Consider the following 25,441-nt stretch of genomic DNA (forward strand, 5'->3'; position numbering starts at 1 on the left):
TTCAGCCAACAGAGGTGAACCAGCTTCGTGACATGTCCGTTACACGCCCCTGCCATGTCCCCAAATGCCACGACCCAACGCCTGCAGTTTGAGCAAAGATCGCTGGGCTGCAGGAGCGCGCAGCGGAGGCGCGAACGCAAGCACGGTCCCGCAGCAGCCTGTCTGAGCGAGCCCTAAGGCTCTAAAGGGCATGCCTTGACCTAAACACTGTGGGCCACAAAGGAGTCACCATTCTCTCCTGTCTCTTTAATATTAACTTCAATACAAAACTACCACATCCACACAAACTCAACTCCCACAACTCCACCAAAGATTTCTCCAACACCGGCACATCAAATCCTAAAACTCCCCAATCAAAGCCCTCTACCAAAACCTCACCAAGTCCCCCACCAAAGCCCTCTACCACAACCCCGCCAGGTCCCACATGAAAACGCCCTCTAGGACGCCCCCACCAACTTAATTTCCCACACCAACTACTTCACCACAGCCCACACCCCACACTCCCCTCAACTCCCACATCCTCCCTCTGTGTCACTCTCTCCTCCCCTCTTTCCCTTCTTCTGCTCTCCTCACTCTGTCATGTGGCAACCACAACATCTCTGCTATCTTGCCCAGTAACATGTTGATGCAGGACTTCCATAAATCTAGTAAATTGGTCATTATTCAGTAATTGGATGACATAATTGGATAACGTAAAACAGAAGATTGAACAAGAACAGTGTTGAGAATTTGCCCAGGAGAATCTCCTACGAGGTAGTGTATGCTTTTTCTATAATTCCTGATGTTAGAGGGGTAACTGATGAGAGAATGGGGGACCACTGGGGTTATTTATTTTTAACTTAAGAGATACCTCTTTAATATGACGGTTAATGTAAAGTTATGTTAGTGAAGGTCAGTATGAATCTAATGCCAAGTTTTAGTATAATTTAAATATCACAACTTTAAGTCTTTGTGTTCACCTCAATTTATTTTAGTGGATACGAGATGTTATGATAACAAGTAATTAGCATGTCATTATCACTAACATCCATTATACAGTAGTTAACACTAAGCTGTTAACAGGAGAATACTTGGCTTACTGTTATGTTATTGTCCAGTGAAGATACACCGTTATTGGTAATATGACTAAGTTAGGGGAACGCTATGTGGACCTGGGCCTTGGGGCTTTAAGATGACAATTAAATAGAATCAAACATATTTGGGAGGCCTCTCTTAGCTGGGGATAGTTAAACGTCTATCATATAGAGAGAGAATCCACCGGCCATGGATTAAATCATATTTACCACTTCTTGCTGATCTTTTACTATTCATGTCTCACCATTTGTGGGACTTGTAAATAAGTGGAATGTCACAGCTTCTAAGGTTATAAAAACTTCATTATTCTAAAGCTGAAGTTTTATGGTTAGCTGGAGATTCTACAGTCTCCCGTTTATCAGAATTTATTTTTTATATCGCACCTTAAAAAATGTTACCAAATATTTGGTTATTATGATTCCCGTACAGTAGACAATTAATATAATCTAAATATTAAACCCATATGAACTAGAATTTCAAAACAGCTTTAAGATTGGACTCGCCTTCCTCATGTGACACGCGGCGATAATTAAAATGATAATTTTTCCCAAAAGGACACATCCATTGCAACTCCTATACTTTACTGATTAATAAAACTGATATTTCTGTAGTAAATAAAAGCTTCGCTCATTTTATTTGGATGGAAAAATAACATAGTATTTATCTTAACCGATTTTATTTATTAACTGATGTGGGAGGAATGTATTTCACAAAAGAAAAAATGTTAATTTGGCATGTTTAGTTCAATACGCAAGATACTGAATTTGTACCTCTATTGGGTGTTTTGTATAGGCACTGTAATTATTTTTGTTCTATTGAATGTAAAATGTAACAAGTACTGTCTTCAAACTCTAATTTAACCTGTTTATCTTTGAAGTGCTTGTCCTAATTTTCAGACACATTACCACCCTGTTTTGTTGAACCTGAGCCTTTTTTTTTCTTGGAACAAGGGGACCAAGGACTCCTTTGCTGTAAGCCTTTAAGGTAACCCTAACAGTAATCCTGGTGGTGGAATTGGGGTGCTGTCTAAGACTTTTTGGGATGTGCATGCTCATCCTAGTGCGCTGTGGGGAGGCGAGAGATAATTTGGGAGCCAGTTTATGTTATCGCTTTCACACCCTATTCATATGTGAGCGAGTGTGTACGTGACACTGATACAATAATCAACTTAGATTGTTAGCTCTGCGGATGTGTCTTACACACAGCTCAGTGTGCACTATCACTGTCTGAGCTATATAAGATTACAGTAAGAACATTTTAAGCTTTGTGAAACAGAATGCACTTTTATATTTTATCTACCAATCTCTGAAACTCTTTTAGATGGCTCTAACATTCTCCGACACAGAATATTCTGCGTATTATCAGAAATACATGCTCCCAGCTTCCGAAAAGATGGTGCAAATGATGCTATCTTATTTGATAACAAAGGTGAGTGGTTACCAGATTTGAGCTCTCTAATTGCGATATTCACTGCTCTTTCTCTGTCTATGTTCCTTTGGATGGAGTAGGGCTCATTATATATCTTTGGCAGAGATGGACACAGTCAAAGGTTACAAAGTGACATCTAAATGTCTGTTAAATCAGGGAACATTGAACAATACACTGTGTTTCTTGAGTTAACAACATATCCACAAAGCTGGGAAGGTCTGATCCGCCCTCGTGCTTTCTTGGTGTTCGGGTGTTAATCAGCATCACCCCTTTGCAGCTACTGTGTGTGGAAGTCCTCCCCACTTCCACCGAAGACAGGCTCCATGGACAGGATACACAAAAGAGAGACAAACACAGAGCACACCAAAGGTGAAGGTAAGGTATAATCAGCAAGTGTGAACTTACATTTAAAATGTCTGCAATTCAGTGGATTGTATTGAAGGTGTCTGTGTTACCCGATTGTTTGCCTTTACTGACCTTTAGAGCAGACTCAGTTTTTGAACAGTACGCCCCGAGCGCTGGGATCAGCTGTTCATTGGTGCCGGTCTGTCACTTCCGGGTTCGCGTGTCCCATATTGTGTGGTCAGACCCGGCTCACTGCTTGTTCTTAGCTCAGGTCTCAACCTCGATTGGCGGCAACTTCATAGGGCATCAGATTATGCTCTTACCACTGCGCGTTTCACACACGTGCTTCATCAGGCTGGAATTATTTGCAACCATATCCGGTTGGATATACCCTCTGCTTCAGCAGAATTCAATCTATATTAATTGAAAGGTCTTTTGGGGATATCTCTTACAATGATCACAACCATACTAAAGGTCTTTTATATATGGCATAATAGTCAGATTGAAGTAGATTATCTGCAAACTATGTTATTTTATCGGATATGGATTGGCAGAATCTAACACCAGCCAATTTCTTAACTGCATTAATAATAGATATAACAAAACCGAACTACTCAGTAAAAAGTTTCAGAGGAACATATAACTGAAGAAGATGTGCCTAATTTACCTACTCAAATGGCTAGCTTGTACAAACTACTTGAAAAGGAAATCAGATCATGGTGGGATATGGCCACTCTTGACTTCAATCTGACTATTATGCCATATATGTGGTTCACGGTTTTATAAAGTTTAATACTGCTTTGGCATAGATATCGGTATAAATGACCATTACTATGGTTGTGATACACACAGATTGGCTGTGATCATTGTGATCATTGTAAGAGATATCTCCAAAATACCTTTACAATTAATATAGATTGAATTCTGCTGAAGCAGAGGGTATATCCAACCGGATATGGTTGCAAATAATTACAGCCTGATGAAGCACGTGTGTGAAACGCGCAGTGGTAAGAGCATAATCTGATGCCCTATGAAGTTGCCGCCAATCGAGATTGAGACCTGAGCTAAGAACAAGCAGTGAGCCGGGTCTGACCACACAATATGGGACACGCGAACCCGGAAGTGACAGACCGGCACCAAAGAATCCAGGTGATCCCAGTGCTAGGGCGTACTGTTCAAAAACTGAGTCTGCTCTAAAGGTCTCTAAAGGCAAACAATCGGGTAACACAGACACCTTCAATACAATCCACTGAATTGCATCTACTATATATTTCTCAAACGGGACACGAGAACCCGGAAGTGTCAGACCGGCGCTGACAAACAGCTGATCCCAGCGCACAGGACGTACTGTTCAAAAACTGACTCTACTCTAAAGGTCTCTAAAAGCAACACAGACATCTTCAATCCAATCCAATGAATTGCAGACATTTTAAATGTAAGTTCACACTTGCTTATTATGTATTGCTGATTACACCTTACCTTCACCTTTGGTGCGCTCTGTGTTTGTCTCTTTTTTGTATATTCACAAAACTATTGATATATAAAAACAACAGTTGTTACTAGGCTCATGGGCATTAGGTAGGGTGACCAGATTTTGAAAATGAAAAACCGGGACACAAAAAAAATTATTAATACAACAAATAATATTACTAAAAAATGAAAATTATAATGATATTTATCTAATAGTGTCACCATTGATGCTGTATTATTCATTCTACCTCTTCCCATTCTCCCTCTACCTTCTCCCCCATTAGGGCCGCCAACAGAAATCATGGCCCCCCCACAAAGCAAAATCTACTCGCCCAACCAAAAAATCTGCTCGCTACCTAGCCCCACCCCTTAAAAAAATGGAATAAATTCCTAGTAAGAACTAATAACAGGATTCATTTTTTACATAACAGTTTATTGTACAACACTATACTGTAGTCCTTGTTACGTGTGTGTGTGTGTGTGTGTGTGTGTGTGTGTGTGTGTGTGTGTGTGTGTGTGTGTGTGTGTGTGTGTGTGTGTGTGTGTGTGTGTGTGTGTGTGTGTGTGTGTGTGTGTGTCGGATGACCTCACCAATTGGAGAAAAAAAACCCAGATGTGAATAATTTTGAACTGGAGGGGGGGTGTTCCCTACCTGTCTTCCGATGTCTCCCGTGTGAAACTTGAGAGTCAGATCTGGAAAAAAGCAGTATAGGTTATTTCGGTGTAGGTATAGTGCAGTTAAGATAAGACAGAGAGAGAGTGGGTGACAGACACATAGTGAGAGACAGAGACACAGAGTGAGAGACAGAGACACAGAGTGAGAGAGAGAGAGAGAGAGAGAGAGAGAGAGAGAGAGAGACACACACAGACTGAGAGAGAGACACACAGAGTGAGAGTGAGAGAGACACAGAGTGAGAGAGAGAGAGAGAGACAGAGTGACAGGGAGACACACAGAGTGTGAGAGAGACACACAGAGTGAGAGAGAGACACAGTGAGAGTGACAGAGAGGGTGACAGACAGGGTGACAGAGAGGGAGAGAGTGGGTGACAGAGAGAGAGAGAGAGATAGAGTGGGTGACAGAGAGAGAGAGTGGGTGACGGAGAGAGAGAGTGGGTGACAGAGAGAGAGAGAGTGGGTGACAGAGTGAGAGAGAGTGGGTGACAGAGAGAGTGGGTGACAGAGAGAGTGGGTGACAGAGAGAGAGAGAGATAGAGTGGGTGACAGAGAGAGAGAGTGGGTGACGGAGAGAGAGAGTGGGTGACAGAGAGAGAGAGAGAGTGGGTGACAGAGAGAGTGGGTGACAGAGAGACAGAGGGAGTGACAGAGACAGAGGGAGTGACAGAGACAGAGGGAGTGACAGAGAGGGAGTGACAGAGAGAGAGGGAGTGACAGAGAGAGAGGGAGTGACAGAGAGAGAGAGAGGGCGACAGCGAGAGAGAGTGGGTGACATAGAGTGAGTGAGAGAGAGAGGGTGGGTGACACAGAGGGAGAGTGGGCGACAGAGAGAGAGTGGGGTTCATCAGGCAAAAATTATTTGCAACCATATCCGGTTGGATATACCCTCCTCTTCAGCAGAATTCAATCTATCTTAATTATAAGGTATTTTGGAGATATCTCTTAAAATTATCACAATGATCACAGCCATAGTAATGAGAGTGGGTGACAGAGAGAGAGTGGGTGTGGGGTGGTTGACTGACTGACACTTGGGTGGGTCGCTGATTAACTGACACTTGGGTGGGTGGGTGACTGGGTTGGTGTCTGTAGTCTCACACACACACACCCACACTAGGAGGGGGGCAGTCACACACACACACTGGGAGGGGGCAGTCACACACACACACACACACTGGGAGGAGGGCAGACAGTCACATTATATACAAGGCATTGCATTGTCCCCAAGCATGGATGTTTAGGTCAACCGGGTGGGTAGTGGGGGAGGGTGGGCTAACCCCTTAACCACCTTAGCGGTTAGTAACCGCTAGAGTAATTAAGGGGTTAGGGTACATTAGATTGTCTTTTTTTTATTCTTCTGTATTGTTTGTAGCAACGGAGGACTTGGACAGGATGAGGATGAGGACGGCCTTTATCGTGGAAGCCTGGCAGGAGTGAGTATTGTATTGTATTGTATGTCTTTATTTATATAGCGCCATTAATGTACATAGCGCTTCACAGTAGTAATACATGGGGTAATCAAATAAATAACAGATAATATAAATAACAGATCATGGGAATAAGTGCTTTAGACATAAAAGTAACATTTCGGAAGAGGAGTCCCTGCCCCGAGGAGCTTACAGTCTAATTAAGTATAAGATTATTTACTTTATTTCTGCTGCTTATTGCATTTTAAATGGGCAAATGCACTATTAGCCATATCTGGATAATAGTAATATTGCCCATTACTGTAATGTACTGTATGTGTTAGGGGGCGGGGGGAGGAGGGTGTATTTATTTAAAAGTATTGTTTCTTTTTGGGGGGGGCACACCATTGGTACCGCAGGCCAGCGGGGAGACCCGGACTCCCGCGGGGTCACCTTCAGCCGGGGACACCCGCCGGCCTGTTGTATGAACGGTGAACACACACACTTTCCCAGCTAGCTCAAACTCCTACACCCACCACAGCATGAATATATATTTATGCCAAAAAGAGAGCTACTGAGCGTGGCAAATGTATACAACAAAAGACAGAAGTGCCCAATGCTACATCCAATTGACAAAACATATATGGTAATAAGTATAAAGTTTAAATACTTCAACAATAATAGTAATTACTTAGTTATTTAGTTAAACCCTTTGGCCAAAGCGTCGTAAGCCTGCATACCACGTCAAGGTAAACCAAATGAATGCAGGTCCTACACTAAAACTGTGAACCCTTCCTTTTACCTCTGTATGAGGGGAAGCAACCACAGTGAGTCCTGTCCATTCAGCAAATTCCAGAACCTCCCAAGTTAAAAAGGTGGGGAGAGGTTACCAGTCAGAAATTGATTAACACACACACATTCCCAGCTAGCTCAAACTCCTACACCCACCACATCATGAATATATATTTATGCCAAAATGACTGCTACTGAGCGTGGCAAATGTATACAACAAAAGACAGAGGTGCCCAAGTATTTAAGTAAAAAAAATAGTAAAATTACTATTATGATTTAAGTATTTAAACTTTATACTTATTACCATATATGTTTTGTCAATTTGATGTAGCATTGGGCACCTCTGTCTTTTGTTGTATGAATGGTGTGCCTGAAAAAAAGGTAAACAAAGCTTTTTTGTCTATATCCAGCTCCTTTTGTGCCAGCCTTTAACTTGCGCATTTTTTCTGGCGTGCTTTTAAAGCACGATTGAGTTATCCCTGCTTAGTGAATCCCGCTGACTGGCAAAAAATGGCGCGTTTGTCGTTTTTGCCTGATCGGCTGGATTTTTTTCACAGGGCTGAAAAAATGCCTTTTAAGGCCGATAAAGCGCTGTTATCACTGCTTAGTGAATCACACATCAGGCTGTATCGGCCTTAAATGTCACTTTGCGGTCTTAAAAGCAGTTATCACAGCTTAGTGCATAGCTCCCTTAGAGTCTGTCCTTAATTCCCTTGGCATATTATCAATGCATCAGATACTGTATATGGCGTCTGTCCTTTATTCCCCCTGCACTTTTTTGTTATAATTGTGTTATATCTCTTAAATTTATTATTGAGAGTAAATAAGTTGTTGGGTTTTTTTTCATTAATTTTCATTTTATGTTAGCTAATAATCATTATAGTTCCTTTTTATACATATTGTTTTTTTAGATAACTGCAGTGTGTCAATATTTTGTATGCTGATAATTCAACATGTAGTTTTTTTACTCTGATCATTGCTGCAATTAGCCCACGATTGAATCAGCGTTATATATGGGTTGCAACGAACTCAGGGGAAAACAGGGAAGGGGGAGGGGGGGAGGGGGGGAAGGGGGAGGGGGGAGGGGGGGAAGGGGGAGGGGGGAGGGGGGGAAGGGGGAGGGGGGAGGGGGGGAAGGGGGAGGGGGGAGGGGGGGAAGGAAAGGAATTAACCCTCGCGACTGCTGAACACTAGGTACTGTGGTGCTGCTATCAGGGGTGAGCAATAACTAACACTAGAAGAGAGAAAGAACCCCAATGGAGAGCACTCAAACAGCAGCGCAATACGCAGTAAATGGAAGGGGAGTAGTTACAGTGAGTTGAGGAGTGAATGTAATAAAATACTTTATTTGGAGTCTTAACTCAACTAAAATAAATGGAACGCTAAGTTGCCAGAGTAGATTTGACTCATAATGGGCCAAAAGCGCAGCGAAAATAATAGTGTATCAATAATAATAATCAATAGTGTATCGGCCTTAAATGTCACTTTGCGGTCTTAAAAGCAGTTATCACAGCTTAGTGCATAGCTCCCTTAGAGTCTGTCCTTAATTCCCTTGGCATATTATCAATGCATCAGATACTGTATATGGCGTCTGTCCTTTATTCCCCCTGCACTTTTTTGTTATAATTGTGTTATATCTCTTAAATTTATTATTGAGAGTAAATAAGTTGTTGGGTTTTTTTTCATTAATTTTCATTTTATGTTAGCTAATAATCATTATAGTTCCTTTTTATACATATTGTTTTTTTAGATAACTGCAGTGTGTCAATATTTTGTATGCTGATAATTCAACATGTAGTTTTTTTACTCTGATCATTGCTGCAATTAGCCCACGATTGAATCAGCGTTATATATGGGTTGCAACGAACTCAGGGGAAAACAGGGAAGGGGGAGGGGGGGAGGGGGGGAGGGGGGGAGGGGGGGAGGGGGGGAGGGGGGGAAGGGGGAGGGGGGAGGGGGGGAAGGGGGAAGGGGGAGGGGGGAAAGGGGGAGGGGGGAAAGGGGGAGGGGGGAAAGGGGGAGGGGGGAAAGGGGGAGGGGGGAAAGGGGGAGGGGGGAGGGGGGAAAGGGGGAGGGGGGAGGGGGGGAAGGAAAGGAATTAACCCTCGCGACTGCTGAACACTAGGTACTGTGGTGCTGCTATCAGGGGTGAGCAATAACTAACACTAGAAGAGAGAAAGAACCCCAATGGAGAGCACTCAAACAGCAGCGCAATACGCAGTAAATGGAAGGGGAGTAGTTACAGTGAGTTGAGGAGTGAATGTAATAAAATACTTTATTTGGAGTCTTAACTCAACTAAAATAAATGGAACGCTAAGTTGCCAGAGTAGATTTGACTCATAATGGGCCAAAAGCGCAGCGAAAATAAAATGTACCAGGTCTCATGTGTACAGTATTAGCTAGTACCCTTGATGATATATGCAGGGTAAAGCCAGATGACTCGTTCAACCACTGGGGTCTGTGTCAGCTGTAGTAAAGCTACAGATATTGCAACCTATCTCAAGTATAACGTCACAAGGACAGGTGAGTGTATGTATTGCCTGTTCATATAGAGTAGCAGGATAAATAATCAAGGTAAGTATCCGCAGTGGTATACCAACACAAGACCAAAAATCAGACAGTATTGTCAGTAGCCAGTAGTAAGGCAAAGCAGCTCAGTTGGTCACTGCTACTATCCCCAATGGAGAGGGGACTGCTGATGCGGAAGGACACCGTTACAGCAGTGAACAGGTTACACACATTCAATCAGCATGGCAGTATAGTCAATGTCCTGAATGGATATGTCTACTTTGCATGCACAAATCAAGCGTCTACTAATCCAGTGAGTTGCAAAAATAGAACAGTAGTACACAAGTAGTGTCTACTTACACTTGAAAAAAATGATAAAAAGAACATGAGACTCTGATAGGATAAAAATGGCAGGAACCGTGGTGGTGCTTAATAGCTGGTGCTTAATAGCCCTACACCAACTTGCTAGTGCCTGGTGTAACAGGTATTGCCACAGTTGCTGCTCGAGATACAAATAGTAAGCTTAATGCTTGTGTCTAGCTCTGTGTAGGGTAGCTAGTTTGGGCTAGGACGCGCTCCGATCACAAGCGTTGGTCCCGCCCCCTTTTTATACATATTGTTTTTTTAGATAAATACAGTGTGTCAATATTTTGTATGCTGATAATTCAACATGTAGTTTTTTTTTACTCTGATCATTGCTGCAATTAGCCCACGATCGAATCAGGGCTATATATGGGTTGCCAGGCAACCTATAGGGTATATATAAACATGTCCATTGACTATTTTGCATACTCCTTTGAAAAATTCGATGTGTAGAGACGAAACATGTCAGGAATCCAGGAACGACGTTGCGACGTCATCACGCAGGAGTGCGGTGCTGGCTGAATCGCGCTTGCAGCTTAGCTGGAAGCCACGAGATTTGGAATCCTCTGCAGGCAGAGTCTGTAGTTTCCGGAGTGCAGCTGGAGACGTGTCCCGGTTCCTGCTGGCTGCTGTATGCACCTAGAGAGGATCTTCACCGCGGATTCATATAGTTGGCGGTGATATTTGTAGTCACAATTGTTTGATTTTTTTACCTAACTCGTGAGTGAGCCTTTTTCCTCCCTCCCTATTCACCTCCAGAAAATGCATTTTTTACGCTATGGGCCGTGCACTTTGACTTTTCTTTCTACTGTATATAATAATAAGAAAATATACATAGGACAACAACAGTAAGTATTAGAGACTTATAAATCAAATAACAAATAGAATAGAATCAATACAATGAAAATGAAGCATTTTTGATATCAACAACTAACAATTATTCACTATATTTTATGACCTGCATAAAATATTATCTTTACGTTTGGGTTCCCCAACAAAATCACCAGAATCCACATTGAGGCAAGGATTCATCTAAACAAGTTTAGTTTATATTTTGTTCACTTTTTACTTTTAAATTGACTCATTTTACTGAAACTCCGTTGCTCCGGCTCTCTCAGTAAGATAGGTAACCATGGTAACTCCGGCTCTCTCAGTTACCATGGGTAACCATGGTAACTTGTTGACATGACGGACATCTCAACATAAGCAACAGGTCTCTGTAGCCTGTGCAACCCCCAAGGAAGCCACCAGGTGGCGAAACACATGTCGGTTTTTTAATACGTTAGACGTCATCACTGACGCTACATTGGTGAGGGGTCTGAGAGTAGGAGTAATTTCAGGGGCAGATCTCCTCCTGAGCTCCTAGGTGCCCCTGATTGAGTGATTTTGTTCCAGGAATGAATAAGAAGATGTCGGAGATAACCTCTTTTCTCTACCTGGTCTCCCCCTAGCCCTACTACCATTTACCACCTGGAATTATTTCAGATATTTTTCGAATTAAAGGTGTTAGATAGGCATATTAATGGGATATGGAAGATGGGTTATATTTCTCATTAAAAAGAGACATTATATTTATTATTTATTTAGTATAATGGTTTCAAAATATCACCAAGGCAATTAATTTAGCTTCCTAATAGTGACTTATCAATAACCACTAGGTCAAGACTATCTGTACTATTTAGGAATCCAGAAGTACTATTATTGATTCAGTACAACTATCATCCAACTCTCTCAGCCCTCATAGCATTTCAAGGCACATTTAGTCACACTGCAATATTCTTCTATTTCAGTTCACATTAAGTATCTTTCAATGTGAATTATCACACGTCAAAAAGCACATTATACCAAGTGGCAACATTATATCTTTACAAATGTTTATTACAGATGTGGTAAGAGTTTAACTGTGATCCCCTAACCAATATCACCATAGGTGCAGGCAGCTAGTCACTACAATCATAGCTTCCTGGGATCCTTGTCTCTATATATGTTAGAGTGTTTGCTATTCTCTTTACAAAGCTGAATGTATTGTAATCAAATTAATTAAAAGATATGTTTTAATATGTTCTGAACTAATATACATTATCATACAATCATATCACTGACAAGCAACCATTCCTTTTATGATATGTATAATTATTCTAATCAAATTAGCACCTAAGTAAGAGGAATCGCTTTTCATTTCAGCTATTTTTTGTATGCCATTTCTAATCCTCTGCTAGCACCCATTGTTATCCGGATTTAACCTATCAAATCCTAATTTTTCGTGCTGTTGAAGTACTCCTTATCCCCATTTTCCCAATACAGTGAATCTGATATTTTCTTATCCTGTTTTTCGTCAATGATTCCTCCGGTTTTTGAAGTGAAACTTCTTTGATGGCACCTATAGAATTTTGATGGGAAAAATCTCTTGGTTGGTAACGAAAATCTGTGATGGAAGTGACTTCATGGGCTGGAACTGGCCACGCATGCGCAGAAGCGGCCGCTGTACTCCGCACATGCGCAAAAGCATCCGCGGTACTCCGCGCATGCACAGAAGCATCCGCTGTAGTCCGCGCATGTGCAGAAGCAACCGCCTTACTCCGCACATGCGCAAAAGCACCCGCCGTACTCCGTGCATGCGCAAAAGGGGGTGGATGCCTTACTCCACGCATGCTCAGAAGTGGACACCATACTCCGCACATGTGCAAAAGGGGCCGCCTTACTCCACGCATACGCAGAAGCCGATGCCGTACTCCATGCATGCGCAGAAGGGACCACCCGACTCCGCATGTGCTGAAGGGGAAACACACACACAGGAGACACACTGAAGGGGCGATACACACACACACAGAAGGAGCGATACACACACCACTGTTACCAGAGGAATTACAAGTAAATATAAATATAGAAGTGCAAATAGCAAACATTTTAGAAATTTACCATTTATAACAAAAAAGGCAGAAGTGGGAAAACATGAAAGGTGTTTACACATAGAACACATGAATTGTATATAGATTAATATAATATAGTAACTGTAATTATTATTATTATTTTAAAACGGGGTGTTTGCCGGGCATGCGCGTTATAAGTCAAACTTCTTTGCGTTTTGTCACTGAAATTGTTTTTTATTTTTATGATTTACATTGAATGAAAGACTTTTGAGAGTAACGGCATTTAGATACTTTGCAATCCAAAATATATGCATCTTACTTTAGTTATCATAAGTCAATTATATCATGTATTACAAGTGATAGTATGGACATTTCAACACACAAATAAATAAAATAAATAATACTTTCAAATCTCTTTTATTAAATTAAAAACATCACCTTTGCAAATACATTCTCTGTGACAAAACACAAAGAAGTTTCACGTCCAATGTGCATGCTCAGCACACAACTTGTTTGTTAAAGTATCCTAATGCGTTTCGAGCAGGCTGAACATTATGTTACTGATTTTAGTTAATACCCCATTAAAATTGAGGTTAACTGAGGTTAACCTCACGTAAAATGGCATAACGGAGCTTAGTGCATTATGGATCACGAGTTACAGATCCACTCTACTCCCACCTCACTAGATGTCCCATTTTACATTCTCTGTATTCCAGAAAGGGAAGCCCTTTGAGCTGGCAGTGGATGTTGGCTGTGGGACAGGGAGATACACTCGACCACTGGCTGTTCATTTTGAAAAGGTGATTGGAATAGACCTCAGTGAGTCTCAGATAAACGAGGCCAGAAGATCCACTTCAGAGGAGAATGTCTTATACCAGTGAGTCATCTCATATGTCTTTTATTTGTGCCCAGCGACTTGTTTACAGCGGCCTTTATCATCACAACTTTGAGTTTTTTACAGGTAGCTCCATGAATGTTATATAGTTATTTGTGTGACAACCTTTATTATTCTTGTGCTGTAAGATGCATACCTCTGCGCTAATTATTGTTCCAGATTTCTAATTATTGTTCCAGGTTTCACCTTTACAGTGGGTAATTTCTCTCTGCAGCACCTCATCAGCTGAGGAGATGCCACTGAAAGATGCCTCTGTGGATTTAGTGTTTGCAGGGCTTGCTGCTCATTGGTTCATCCTAGACAAATTCATGCAGGAAGCAGCTCGAGTGCTGAAGCCTGGTGGCTGTCTGGCCTTGCATGCTTTCCACCTAAAATTTGAGATTCAATATCAGGACGTCTCTGAGACACTGACAGCCATCATTACTGAGGTGGGTGGAGACTATCTGTTCTGGTTCCTTTAGATCATTGTGTTTCAGGTCTTGCAAATCCTCATTTTGCTTTTATTTGACTAACTTTAATGAGGAAATCTACTTTTAACAATACAACATGAATGAGATATTGCTGTACTTAGTGTTCAGTGGTGAAAGTGAGAAATGTAAAACTTCTCCTTAGTCAATTTCCTTTTATTATAGCACTGATATGTTAAGGATAACTATTAGGGTGACCGTTCGTCCCGTTTTTGCCGGGACAGTCCCGGTTTTTGCTGGGCTGTCCCGGTTGCCCGTCCGTCCCGGGAATGTCCCGTTTTTTCTCCCTGGTGCGCGGGGGAGTCGGCGACGGTGCGCGGGGGGGTGCGCGGGGGAGTGATCAGCGGTGCGGGGGGAGTGAGCGGCGGCGCCGAGGAGGAGGATGCGGCAGCCGGGTAGTATTTTTTTCATGTTAGAATGCCGGGGGGGGGGATGGGGGGGCTGGGCTTAGAGAGTAGAATCAGGGATTGGTTGGAGGTCAGAGGATCTCGGGGGTGGGGCTTAGTACCGGGCCGGATGGAGTGAGCTGCTTCTCAGTGAGAGAGAGGTAGTGTGTGTGTCCTGTCTGTATCGTGTGTGTGTGTGTGTGTGTGTGTGTGTGTGTGTGTGTGTGTGTGTGTGTGTGTGTGTGTGTGTGTGTGCTGTCTGTCTATGTCTCCTGTCTGTCTGTGTGTGTCCTGTCTGTCTGTGTGTGTGTCTCCTGTCTGTCTGTGTGTGTCATAGGAGTAACTGAGGGGAAGGTATGAGGAGGGAGAGGTATGAGGAGCTGAGGGAAAGGTATGAGGAGGTAGAGATATGAGGAGCTGGGGGGAAGGTATGAGGAGGGGAGATATGAGGAGCTGAGGGGAAGGTATGAGGAGGGGAGATATGAGGAGCTGAGGGGAAGTTATGAGGAGGGGGAGATATGAGGAGCTGAGGGGAAGGTATGAGGAGGGGGAGATATGAGGAGCTGAGGGGAAGGTATGAGGAGGGGAGATATGAGGAGCTGAGGGGAAGGTATGAGGATGGATGGGGAAGGTATGAGGAGGGTTGGGGAAGGTATGAGGAGGGGGACGGGAAGGTATGAGGAGGGGGTGGGGTAGGTATGAGGAGGGGGAGGGGAATGTATGAGGAGGGATGGGGAAGGTATGAGGAGGGGGAGGGGAAGGTATGAGGAGGGGGATGGGAAGGTATGAGGAGGGGAGGGGAAGGTATGAGGAGCTAAGGGAGATATGAGGAGCCAGGGGAAGGTATGGGGAGGGGAGGAGGGATGGGGCAGGTATGAGGAGGGATGGGGAAGGTATGAGGAGGGGGAGGGGAATGTATGAGGAGGGGAGGGGAATGTATGAGGAGGGGGAGGGGAATGTATGAGGAGGGGGAGGGGAAGGTATGAGGAGGGGGATGGGAAGGTATGAGGAGGGGAGGGGAAGGGAAGGTATGAGGAGCTAAGGGAAATATGAGGAGCTAGGGGAAGGTATGGGGAGGGGAGGAGGAGGGATGGGGCATGTATGGGGAGGGATGGGGCAGGTATGAGGAGGGGGAGGGGAATGTATGAGGAGGGGAGGGGAAGGTATGAGGAGGGGGAGATATGAGGAGCTAGGGGAATGTTTGAGGAGGAATGGGGCAGGTATGAGGAGGGGAGACATAAGGGGGGTGAGGGTAGGTATGAGGAAAGGATGGGGAGGGAGAGGTATGAGGAGAGGAGGTATATGGTGAGGAGAAGAGGGGGAAGTATGAGGGGGCAGGTATGAGGAGAGGAGAGGGAAGTATGAGGAGGGGGGGCTGTGTGTGTTTGTCACTGTGTGTGCACATATATTGGGGAGGGAGGTTGAGTGTGGGGAGGGGAGAAAAATACATGGGGGTGGGGGTGTAAGAGGGAGGGGGGAAGGAATGGGTGAGAGGGGGGGGAGGAATGGGTGAGAGGGGGGAGGAATGGGTGAGAAGGGGGGGGAAGGAATGGGTGACTGGGGAGTGTGAGGTGAGGTGAGAGTGAGGAGGTGTGTGAGAAGGGGGGGTTCTCGCAAGGCCGCCGAAACGTGGGTAGAGGGCCCCGGTGAAAACGTTCTTCCTGGGCCCCAGGAAAGCTGTCTGCGGCCCTGCATGGGAGTGATGTCACTGACTGCCACGAGGAGAGCAAGAGACCCTATTTTGCAAAGTGTAAGGTCAGGAAGGTCACATTTTTAAAAGTCTTAATTTTAATTAATGCCTAAAATTTTTTATTTAATTTTAATTTTTCAATTATTTTAATTTTAATTAATGTCTTCATTATTTAAATACCCACAAACACACACTGCAGGGCCCACCTCCTATACACACAGACACACACTGCAGCCCCCACCAACGGGACGCATTAAGGTGCCGAGGCATCACGTGATGCCACATTGTCATGGCAACATGTCACCGCCTGACGTCAGTGTCTCGTTGTCATGACAATGGGATGCGTCACGTGATGTAATTTGTTTTATAAAAAATTTTTTATTGTGTCCCGGTTTTTCATTTTGAAAATCTGGTCACCCTAATAACTATGAAAAAGGAAGGAACGCAAATCCAATCAAATCAGCTTTCTTGGCATCACGAAAGAACATGTGAGTACAGAGGATAGACTAATTGGCACTCACCCACACCGTACAACAGCCCCACCTAGTGGTGAAATAAAGGGGAGTAGGTTACACACAAAATGTGTGAAAATCACATGCAATGGTATAAGTACAAGAAAAAGAAAAAGGCTGTCATAACCACTCGACCTCTAACAAAGGAAAAGCCAGGCTCCTCCAAGAAGACGGATACATGGAAGAGGAGGGAGTGTGTTGTAGGCAGTGGACCACTGTGGGTTAACAGCTTCCTGGTAATTCCATGGTTGCTGCAGTATAGCTGGTGATAGTAGGTAGGGTAGAAGGCGATATGGGACTAATAGTGTAGTATGTTTGAAAAGAAACTTTAATACATAACATACACATAAAAAGTCCCTCCTTAGGGCACATTCACATTTTAGTTCTGCCACGTAAAGGTATCTCTACTTTATCTTTGCAGTCTGGTTCGTCTGCTGCTGGGTTCCGGTGTGCGTCTTTGCCACCAGTGTCTGCCGCGTGTCTCCCCCGAAAGCTGCCGCTGGGAGTGACACTGGGTTTGCTGCAGGGCTCTTACGTCACTTCTTTCCGGTTGTCGCGGTTTTCTCCTCCTTCCTCCTTTCTTCCCTCAACGCGTTTCGCTAGGTTTCGGGGGAGACACGCGGCGGACCCAGGCGGCAAAGATGTGTATGTCATGTATTAAAGTTTATTTTTAAAGATACTACACTATCTCCTTCTACCCTACTCTACCCTACCTACTATCACCAGCTATATTGCAGTAACCAGGGAATTACCAGGAAGCGGTTAATCCACAGTGGTCCACTGTCTACAACACACTCCCTCCTCTTCCGTGTATCCATCACAAAAGAACATTTCAGTATTGACAAAGCATGAATAATAGGGGGTAGGGCAGGGGTGCGCAAACTTTGTGTACTGCGCCCCCCCTTCCTGACAGCCGTGTGATTCCCCGCCCCCTTACCAAAAATCCGGCATCAAATGAGGCACGGGTCATTTGACATGCGTTGCCATAGCGACGTGTCACCAAAGACAAGATAGGAGACACTGCAGAGGCCTCATGCGATAACCCGGCACTTAATTGAAATGCCGTGAGGAAGAGCGCCGGCCCTCTGCAGCCACCGCACCCCACCAGAAAAATGTTGCGCCCCCCAATTTGCGCACCCCTGGGGCAGGGTACAATGATTACACAGTACATGAATAATAGGGGTTAGGGTATAATGGTTACACAGTACATGTGTAACAGGGGGTAGGGTATAATTATTACACATTACATGGGTAACAGTTACACACAGGGATGTGGGTGTTAGTGGGCGTCTCAGCCTGTGACAAGTGCTGATATAGTGTGCAGCCAGTTCTGCTGGGGTTTCATCTTCGCCCAGAACGATTGCTATTTTTTGGTTCTGTTCTATATTATTAAAGTTCTGGATAAGAGCTGTGAGTTTCTCCAGGTGGGCACTCCTCACTTCAGAGTATTTTGTGCAGCGCAGCAGGAAATGTGTTTCATCTTCTACCTCTCCTAGCTCACATCGCTGGCACAGTCTCATCTCCCGGGGCTTCCAGTTCTGTCTGTGTCTGCCTGTGTCTCTCACACACCTCTCCTAGCTCACATCGCTGGCACAGTCTCCCCTCCCGGGGCTTCCGGTTCTGTCTGTATCTCTCACACACCTCTCCTAGCTCACATCGCTGGCACAGTCTCATATCCCGGGGCTTCCAGTTCTGTCTGTATCTCTCACACACCTCTCCTAGCTCACATCGCTGGCACAGTCTCGTCTACTGTGGCTTCCAGTTCTGTCTGTGTCTGCCCGTTTCTATTTCCAGGCTGTGGGCACTCATTCTGTTCTGGCCCAGATCTGTCTCTGTTTGGTGTCTTTTACCTTCAGAAGTCAGGGTGCCAGAGTGTATTCTCTCTGTAGGCTGTGGTAGGTCTCCAGCTTCTTTGAGCGCTGGATATCATTTTCCCACATAGTCACATATTGCTCCTTCACTTCGCTGGCAATTGAGTTGATTTGTTTTTTCGGCAAGTTGGTGATCTGTGTGGAGTTTTGTTCTTGGAGTAAGAGGACAAGTTGTTTGATGGCACAGGGTTTAATGAGGAGGTCCTGGCTTCTCATTGCTCTGTGGCAGTAAGACTGTGGATGGCTGTTGTCTTGAGCCCAGAATGTCAGTGCTCTCTTCTGTTTAGTGAGCAGTAGAGGAAAGCAGCCCAGCTCAGCCCGGCATGCATTGTTTGATGTACTCTTGTGTACTTGGAGAAGGTGAGTCAGAACATTTTGACTCACTTAGCAAGTACAAAGATATACGCTATTTCTGTTACATTTGCATGAACAGTGTAAAAAAGGGGGTATGAGGCGCTTCTAATAAAGGTGCAATAAATATAAACTTGTGAATAATAAACCTTTTATGAAACAGTGCTAATTAATTATACTGTAAGTGAATAATAGTGAACTTCGCTGCTCAACCCTCTAAGGAGAAGATCCAGTTCCTCTTGTCGTTGATTGTTGGGAGAAGCTTGTGGGGAGCGCAGATATCACCATATGTGGGGAAAGAAATATATATAGTGTAGTATGTTCTACAAAATAAACAATCTATTCATAGAATCACGATTGGGAACTCACACTTTCCCAGTGAAAGATCAGCAGTGGATATAATATTGAAGACTCTGTCAGTGTGAAGTGTCAGGAATCAGCAGGACAAGTGTGTCATCTTTTCTCATTGAGGGACTATCCTGCTGATTCCTGACACTTCACACTGACAGAGTCTTCAATATTATATCCACGGCTGATCTTTCACTGGGAAAGTGTGAGTTCCCAATCGTGATTCTATGAATAGATTGTTTATTTTGTAGAACATACTACACTATATATATTTCTTTCCCCACATATGGTGATATCTGCGCTCCCCACAAGCTTCTCCCTACATTTGCATGAATGTAAGCTAGGGTGGACAACTGCTTAAATAAGGGTTGTAACTCTTACATTTACTAAAGAACATAAGACTCTCCTCACGGTGTGATTCAGCAAAATGGATTCCTCTGTCAAATTAACTCCAATAATTAATATAATTTATTTAAAGTGCTCTCAATTGCGGACTCCTGGTTATTATCATACCTCATCTTATCACTCTGATATAATGCAGTATGGCACGCAATAGAGTGATTTTGGAGTATTTACAGTATTATATTGCATTTCAGCAATACCTACACTGATACTTGTGGTTCTAATGGTAATACAATCTCATGACTGTCTCATTTCTTTGGAAGCATTATCTTTACCAAACAGCACCGGCAGCCTGGAATTAAAGCACCGCCTTTCATCACCCTGTTCCCTTCTGCCTGCATTCATTATTGGGAGTTTTTTCAATGTCACTTACTTGACTACTCTCACTTTGCAGACCATGAATGTTCTTTTCAAATATGGAGATAAATCCAATGACGTCATGATGAACCAGTACCGAGAGTTATTTGAGGCTGTACCATTTGCAGACAAACAGAGGTAAGAACATTATATAAAAAAAACAGGTTGGATAATTTTGTCTCAAATGAAAATGTATAACGGGCAGCTTGTTGATATACAATGCCCAGGGTATTATTGGGAAGGATGAAGGATGCAGTTATTCCCTCAGAGCCTAAATTATCCATATTCAATATGATGAAAAGTTGGATAATGCAGTTAAATAGGAACGCCATTCACCTAAAATTGATATTTCTGGTGGCGACTTTGACACTGAGGGAACGTCACAAGCGCCAGCCCTCTAGTGTCCTTTGTGATGTCATGGCTTTTTTGCTCCTCTCTCGGGATGATAAAGGGGCTGAGATCAAAGTCTCCCGGCTACAAAAGTGGTGCAAAGAACAGCACCAAATTTCTGAAGGAAAAAAGTTCCATCGGAAACATTGTGATTTTTGCCTTGCCGCATTTCCATCAGCCTGGACTCTCCAGAGTAACTGCTTGTGGAGAAACCGGCACCCTTCCCTCCTTTGCACTCCTCTCAACCTTAGATAGTTTGTGTATGCAAGGTGAGAAATACTGTAGTATGGAAAAATAGTTACTACTAATAAGCTTGTGTTACTCATACTTCACTCTAACTACTGTTAAAATCTTTGGCTCATGTTTTATTTGACCAAAACAAAAGATGATACCAGCACTCCTAGATAGGTTAAGTGTGGTTGGTTTGAGGATTCGCCATTCTGGCGGCTGGAGACCTTCTCCTCACCTGAGAACCCCTGCCATGACAGACCCCCGGGATGCGCGCTCTCATGGTCCGGTAACGCGCGCCCGGACTCTGTTTCCAAGCCCGCCTCCGCAAAGGCATGCGGCACGTTCGTTCTCCCAGCCTCCCTTCTAACCTCCTTCCCAGTCTCCGCCCCCGCTCCTGTGACAGACAGGCCCGGCGCAGGAGTGACGCGCTTCCCGGACTCCCCCCATTGACCCCAGTGACGTGCGCGTATCGGCGCGCGTTCGGTACCGCCTCAAACTCGGGCACGCCCTGCAGAGGGACATGAACGGTGCGCAAGTGCCCCGCGACCAGGTCGCCAGTCATCCACATCGGCAACACGTGCGACACATAGCTCTGCCTCTGCTTTGAATCGGGCTGTGTCATAGGGCACACCTGTGTGACCCAGCAGCCTTTAGGATTCCCTCTTCTGCTCCGCCCTGGCTCTCCATTGGTTGGTGGCTCCTTAAATAGCTGCGTTGCTCATTTACTCATTGCTGAGCATAACCTTATGTGACGCTGTACCTTGCTGCATCCTGCCTTGTACCTTGCTGCATCCTGCCTTGTACCTTGCTGCTTCCGGCCTTGTTCCTGCTGCATCCTGCCTTGTACCTTGCTGCATCCTGCCTTGTACCTTGCTGCATCCTGCCTTGTACCTTGCTGCTTCCTGCCTTGTACCTTGCTGCTTCCTGCCTTGTTCCTGCTGCATCCTGCCTTGTACCTTGCTGCTTCCTGCCTTGTACCTTGCTGCTTCCTGCCTTGTTCCTGCTGCATCCTGCCTTGTACCTTGCTGCATCCTGCCTTGTTCCTGCTGCTGCCTGACCCCTGGTTTGTAATTGGACTCCGCATTTGTCCTCTCCTGACCTGGCTTACATACGACCATCCTGAATTCTCTATTCCTGACCTCGGCTATCCTCGCAACGATTACTCTCCACTCACTCACTGGTGTGTGAACCCCGACAATCAAAATAAGGGGGTAGCAGAGCTGGTCAAGTAACCTTTCCCTGGTTAGCTAGTCTCCATTGGCCCTTAAGGCAGGGGTGTGCAAACTTTTCAGTGTGCGCCCCTTCTGCTCTCCCCCCCCTGCTAGCACCGCCTCCCCCCCACCCCCGACCCTTACCTGGTGTCCGGCGTCTTCTGACGTCAGCAACCACAACGTCACATGACCCTGCGGCGTCATTTGTTACCATGCCGACGCAGTGTCATTTGATGCCGGAGACTAGGTAAGGGAAGTTACAGAAGCCTTGTGAGCGCTCCCAAGCATTTAATTTAAATGGGTAAGAGCGCGGGGCCTCTGAAGCAGGTGTACCCCCTCAAAATAATCTCGGGCCACCCCTGCGGGGCGAGCCCTTCAGTTTTCGCACCCCTGCCTTAAGGTATGGTAATACAATGGGGTCATAGTAAATTGCAATTCGTATGTCAGGCAGTAAAACCTGTATGGCCCTGGTGGAAAGTTTGAGTTTGAGCAGAGATTAGCCCTTCAGTAGCCTGGGTACCTAATGTGTTAACGAGGGAGAAGGATCATTGTCCTGGTCCGTCACGTATCCAGAACGTACACTGTATTACAGCTAGCGGTTAGTGGGAACAGGGACCGGGGAAGGGAATCAGGAAGCCCATGGATAGAGCTGACCTGGTTGTTAGAAACCGGAGACCAGTGTGCCATTGAGCCTACTGAAAGGGAATTAAAAAAAAACTCCCCCTTCCACGCAGCGCTACAACATATCTATATGAAAGTTAATAGAGCACTGTGGTAGCAACCGATCATGGTGGAGCACTCAAGTGGAGGCAGCAGCACAGTAGATACCGCAGACTGCAGCAGACGCCTCAATATGTAGACGTGCGTCCCAGCACCGTAGAAGTGATGGTCCATGGTGGAGTGCTGGAGCAGGGGTAAAAATAGAGCAGGTACTGCAACAGCAGTGAACGCCTCAGTGTGCAGGCGTGCGTTTCTGACGGCCGTTTTGCAGTTACGTGCTTTGTCAAGAGTATTTACCACATTTTGCTCTCACTCGTCCTACCTCCTGCAATTGTGCAAACATATTGTATTATTCTTGTGTGACAACGAGTGCATGAAATCTGAGGACTCTATGGCTCTCTGCCTCCACCTGGTTGCAGTAGATATCAGTTCTCTGCTCTCATGTTTTATTTGTGAGGAGAAGCCCATGACCATCAATATTCTTCCTTCCAGTTAGATGAGTCAGTCCCTGGTAAAAGAGGGTGTAAGGGGAGAGATAGAGAGGTGAGGTTGTAAGAAAGAGGGTGAGAGGGTGGGGGTGTTAGGGAGTGGGTGAGAATTAGGGTGAAAGGAAGAGAGGGAGGAAGAATTAGGAGGTGTAAGAGAGGGAGGGGGGAAGGTGGAACTGTAAGAGATGTAGGGGGGAGGTGAGGGTGTAAAAGAGGGATGGAGAGAGGTTGGGGTGTAAGAGAGGGAGGAGGAGGTCTTGCAAGGCCGCCAACACACGGGATGGGCCAGTGTAAACTCTAGTTCTGGGCTCCGGGAAAGCTGTCTGAGGTCCTGCACTTATGTATCCATTTTTATCTATTGCAGAACCACTGACATACCAGTTATGTATCCGTTATCTCTAGCAGATTTATTGGGATTTATTCAGTCACTTTACATGTACCAGGTATTCCTGAAGCAGGACAGGGATGGAGCCACAGAATTCCTGCAAAGAGTGGAGAAGAGGTAAAAGAATGTGATAAGTGTGCAGAAAGTTTTTTTTAAATCTGGCAAGCCCTTTGCAGATTATTATTAAGGGAGGCTAGAGATTGGGGTCAAATTCTGCTCCGGCTGATACCTCTCTGTCTCACTGCTGTTTGATGTGGGGGCGGGGAAACAGGGAGGGTTCGTCTGTATGGAGTGTTGGCCCCGCCCCAAAAAGCAGCGAGGGAGAGAGGGAGAGAGGCAGAGACCAACACTCCCCACAGACAAACCCGCCCTGTTTTCCCACCCCCAGAGTGGGAGGCACGGCACCCCTGAATTGGCAGAGTGGGAGGCATGGCCCCCTGAATTGGCAGCTGGAGCAGAGTGGGAGGCACGGCACCCCTGAATTGGCAGCTGGAGCAGAGTGGAAGGCATGGCCCCCTGAATTGGCAGCTGGAGCAGAGTGGGAGGCACGGCACCCCTGAATTGACAGTGTGAACCCTGGTTAGGTCTCAGGTTGAGTGAGGAAAGGCAATGCCAGCGCATTGATCAGGTCGGTTGGAGGTGGCGGACACAACTTCCCTTGATCGGTTTGTAAATGGAGTAAAAGCCCTGGCAGGCGGGTCTGTGCTGGCTGGAAGGGGGCCCAAGTACTCACTGAACCTGGCTGGACGAAAGAGCAATGGGCACTTGAGAAGACCAGGCACCAGGACACCTTACCTCTGTCTATGAGCAGCATGATAAACTCTTCACCTCCCGTTCTGAAGTGGCCGCACTCTTCCGCCATGCTGAAGCAGGGAGGAGGTGAAGGAGCAGGAAGGCCTGCAGCTCAGTGTCGGCAGCATTGGCCGGGCAGATATTAATACCACGGTAACAGAAAATTTGAGAAAGCGTCTCGCCAGCATTTTGTTATTACTACCGTATTACTATCAACCCCGTATTTTGCCCATCTGTGCCTGGAACTAGTTAGCAGGGACGCTATTGTCTATTTCTCTATTGTTGCTGAAGGACTCCGCCAATCTCTTATCTCCTCCCTGCAGGTTTCGTGACACTTTGGGAGAATCTTCTAACCAAGTCACATTGGAGTTTCACATGACATGTTTCTGCGTTCTGGCTTGCAAATCATAAGTTGGATTGAAGTACAGTATGTGAAGCTGGCGGTGTGAGAGGATGGAGACGTACTGAACACATTTGTGGCGGAACAATGACAGCGCCTCGGAATCCTTCCCCTGTTTGTCAGCCTTAAAACTGCTATTAAAATAATCACAGGGTTGTGAAATACAATTGAAAATAACTATGTCCACAATTTAAAAAGGTTAAAGACTAAGGGTCATATTTACAAGAATGTAAAGCAACTTGTTGCCTAGTCAAATTAGAAGCAGTAAACAATCTAATGATTCACTCAATTGACAGGGTTGCAAAGTTAGCACTCCTTGGGAAACATGGCTTTAAATGCATCATATGGGAGAGAAACTATTTCAGTTCTGGATTCCCAACTCTTCCTTGAGCAAAGCTCCTTAAAATGACACCTGTGATTCCCCTACCTATAAATGACAAAAAAAAATACTGCTGTCTGATTGTTTACCTGAGTAGAAAACCACTGTCTACTCCTCCTTCTCCACCACTATTCTCATCATTCTCATAGAAGAAGCCATGCATAAAGAACGGTGGGGAAATGAATAGCCACAAATATTCAAATCAATAAACTATACAATAAATTACATTTTATCCATC

The 25,441-nt window shown here is 45.0% G+C and overlaps 1 protein-coding gene across 5 annotated transcripts; it reads left to right on the top strand.

Moving 5' to 3' along the window:
- Nucleotides 1-532: 532 nt before the first annotated feature.
- On the top strand, nucleotides 533-25,441 carry LOC142498793 (putative methyltransferase DDB_G0268948). Of its 5 annotated transcripts, none has more exons than XM_075607250.1 (8): nucleotides 533-753; nucleotides 1,952-2,058; nucleotides 2,395-2,502; nucleotides 13,645-13,805; nucleotides 14,038-14,251; nucleotides 20,245-20,345; nucleotides 23,612-23,749; nucleotides 24,748-25,441. In XM_075607250.1, exons 3-8 carry the CDS (start codon nucleotides 2,395-2,397, stop codon nucleotides 24,833-24,835), a joined length of 810 nt encoding a protein of 269 aa, XP_075463365.1. In that variant the 5' UTR covers nucleotides 533-753; nucleotides 1,952-2,058; the 3' UTR covers nucleotides 24,836-25,441. The 5 variants fall into 5 exon arrangements, with proteins under 5 accessions (XP_075463365.1, XP_075463367.1, XP_075463366.1 ...); XM_075607252.1 differs by having other exon boundaries at nucleotides 1,971-2,058; XM_075607251.1 differs by having other exon boundaries at nucleotides 2,025-2,058.

Source organism: Ascaphus truei, chromosome 7, assembly GCF_040206685.1.
Source record: "Ascaphus truei isolate aAscTru1 chromosome 7, aAscTru1.hap1, whole genome shotgun sequence".
Lineage (NCBI taxonomy): Eukaryota > Metazoa > Chordata > Amphibia > Anura > Ascaphidae > Ascaphus > Ascaphus truei.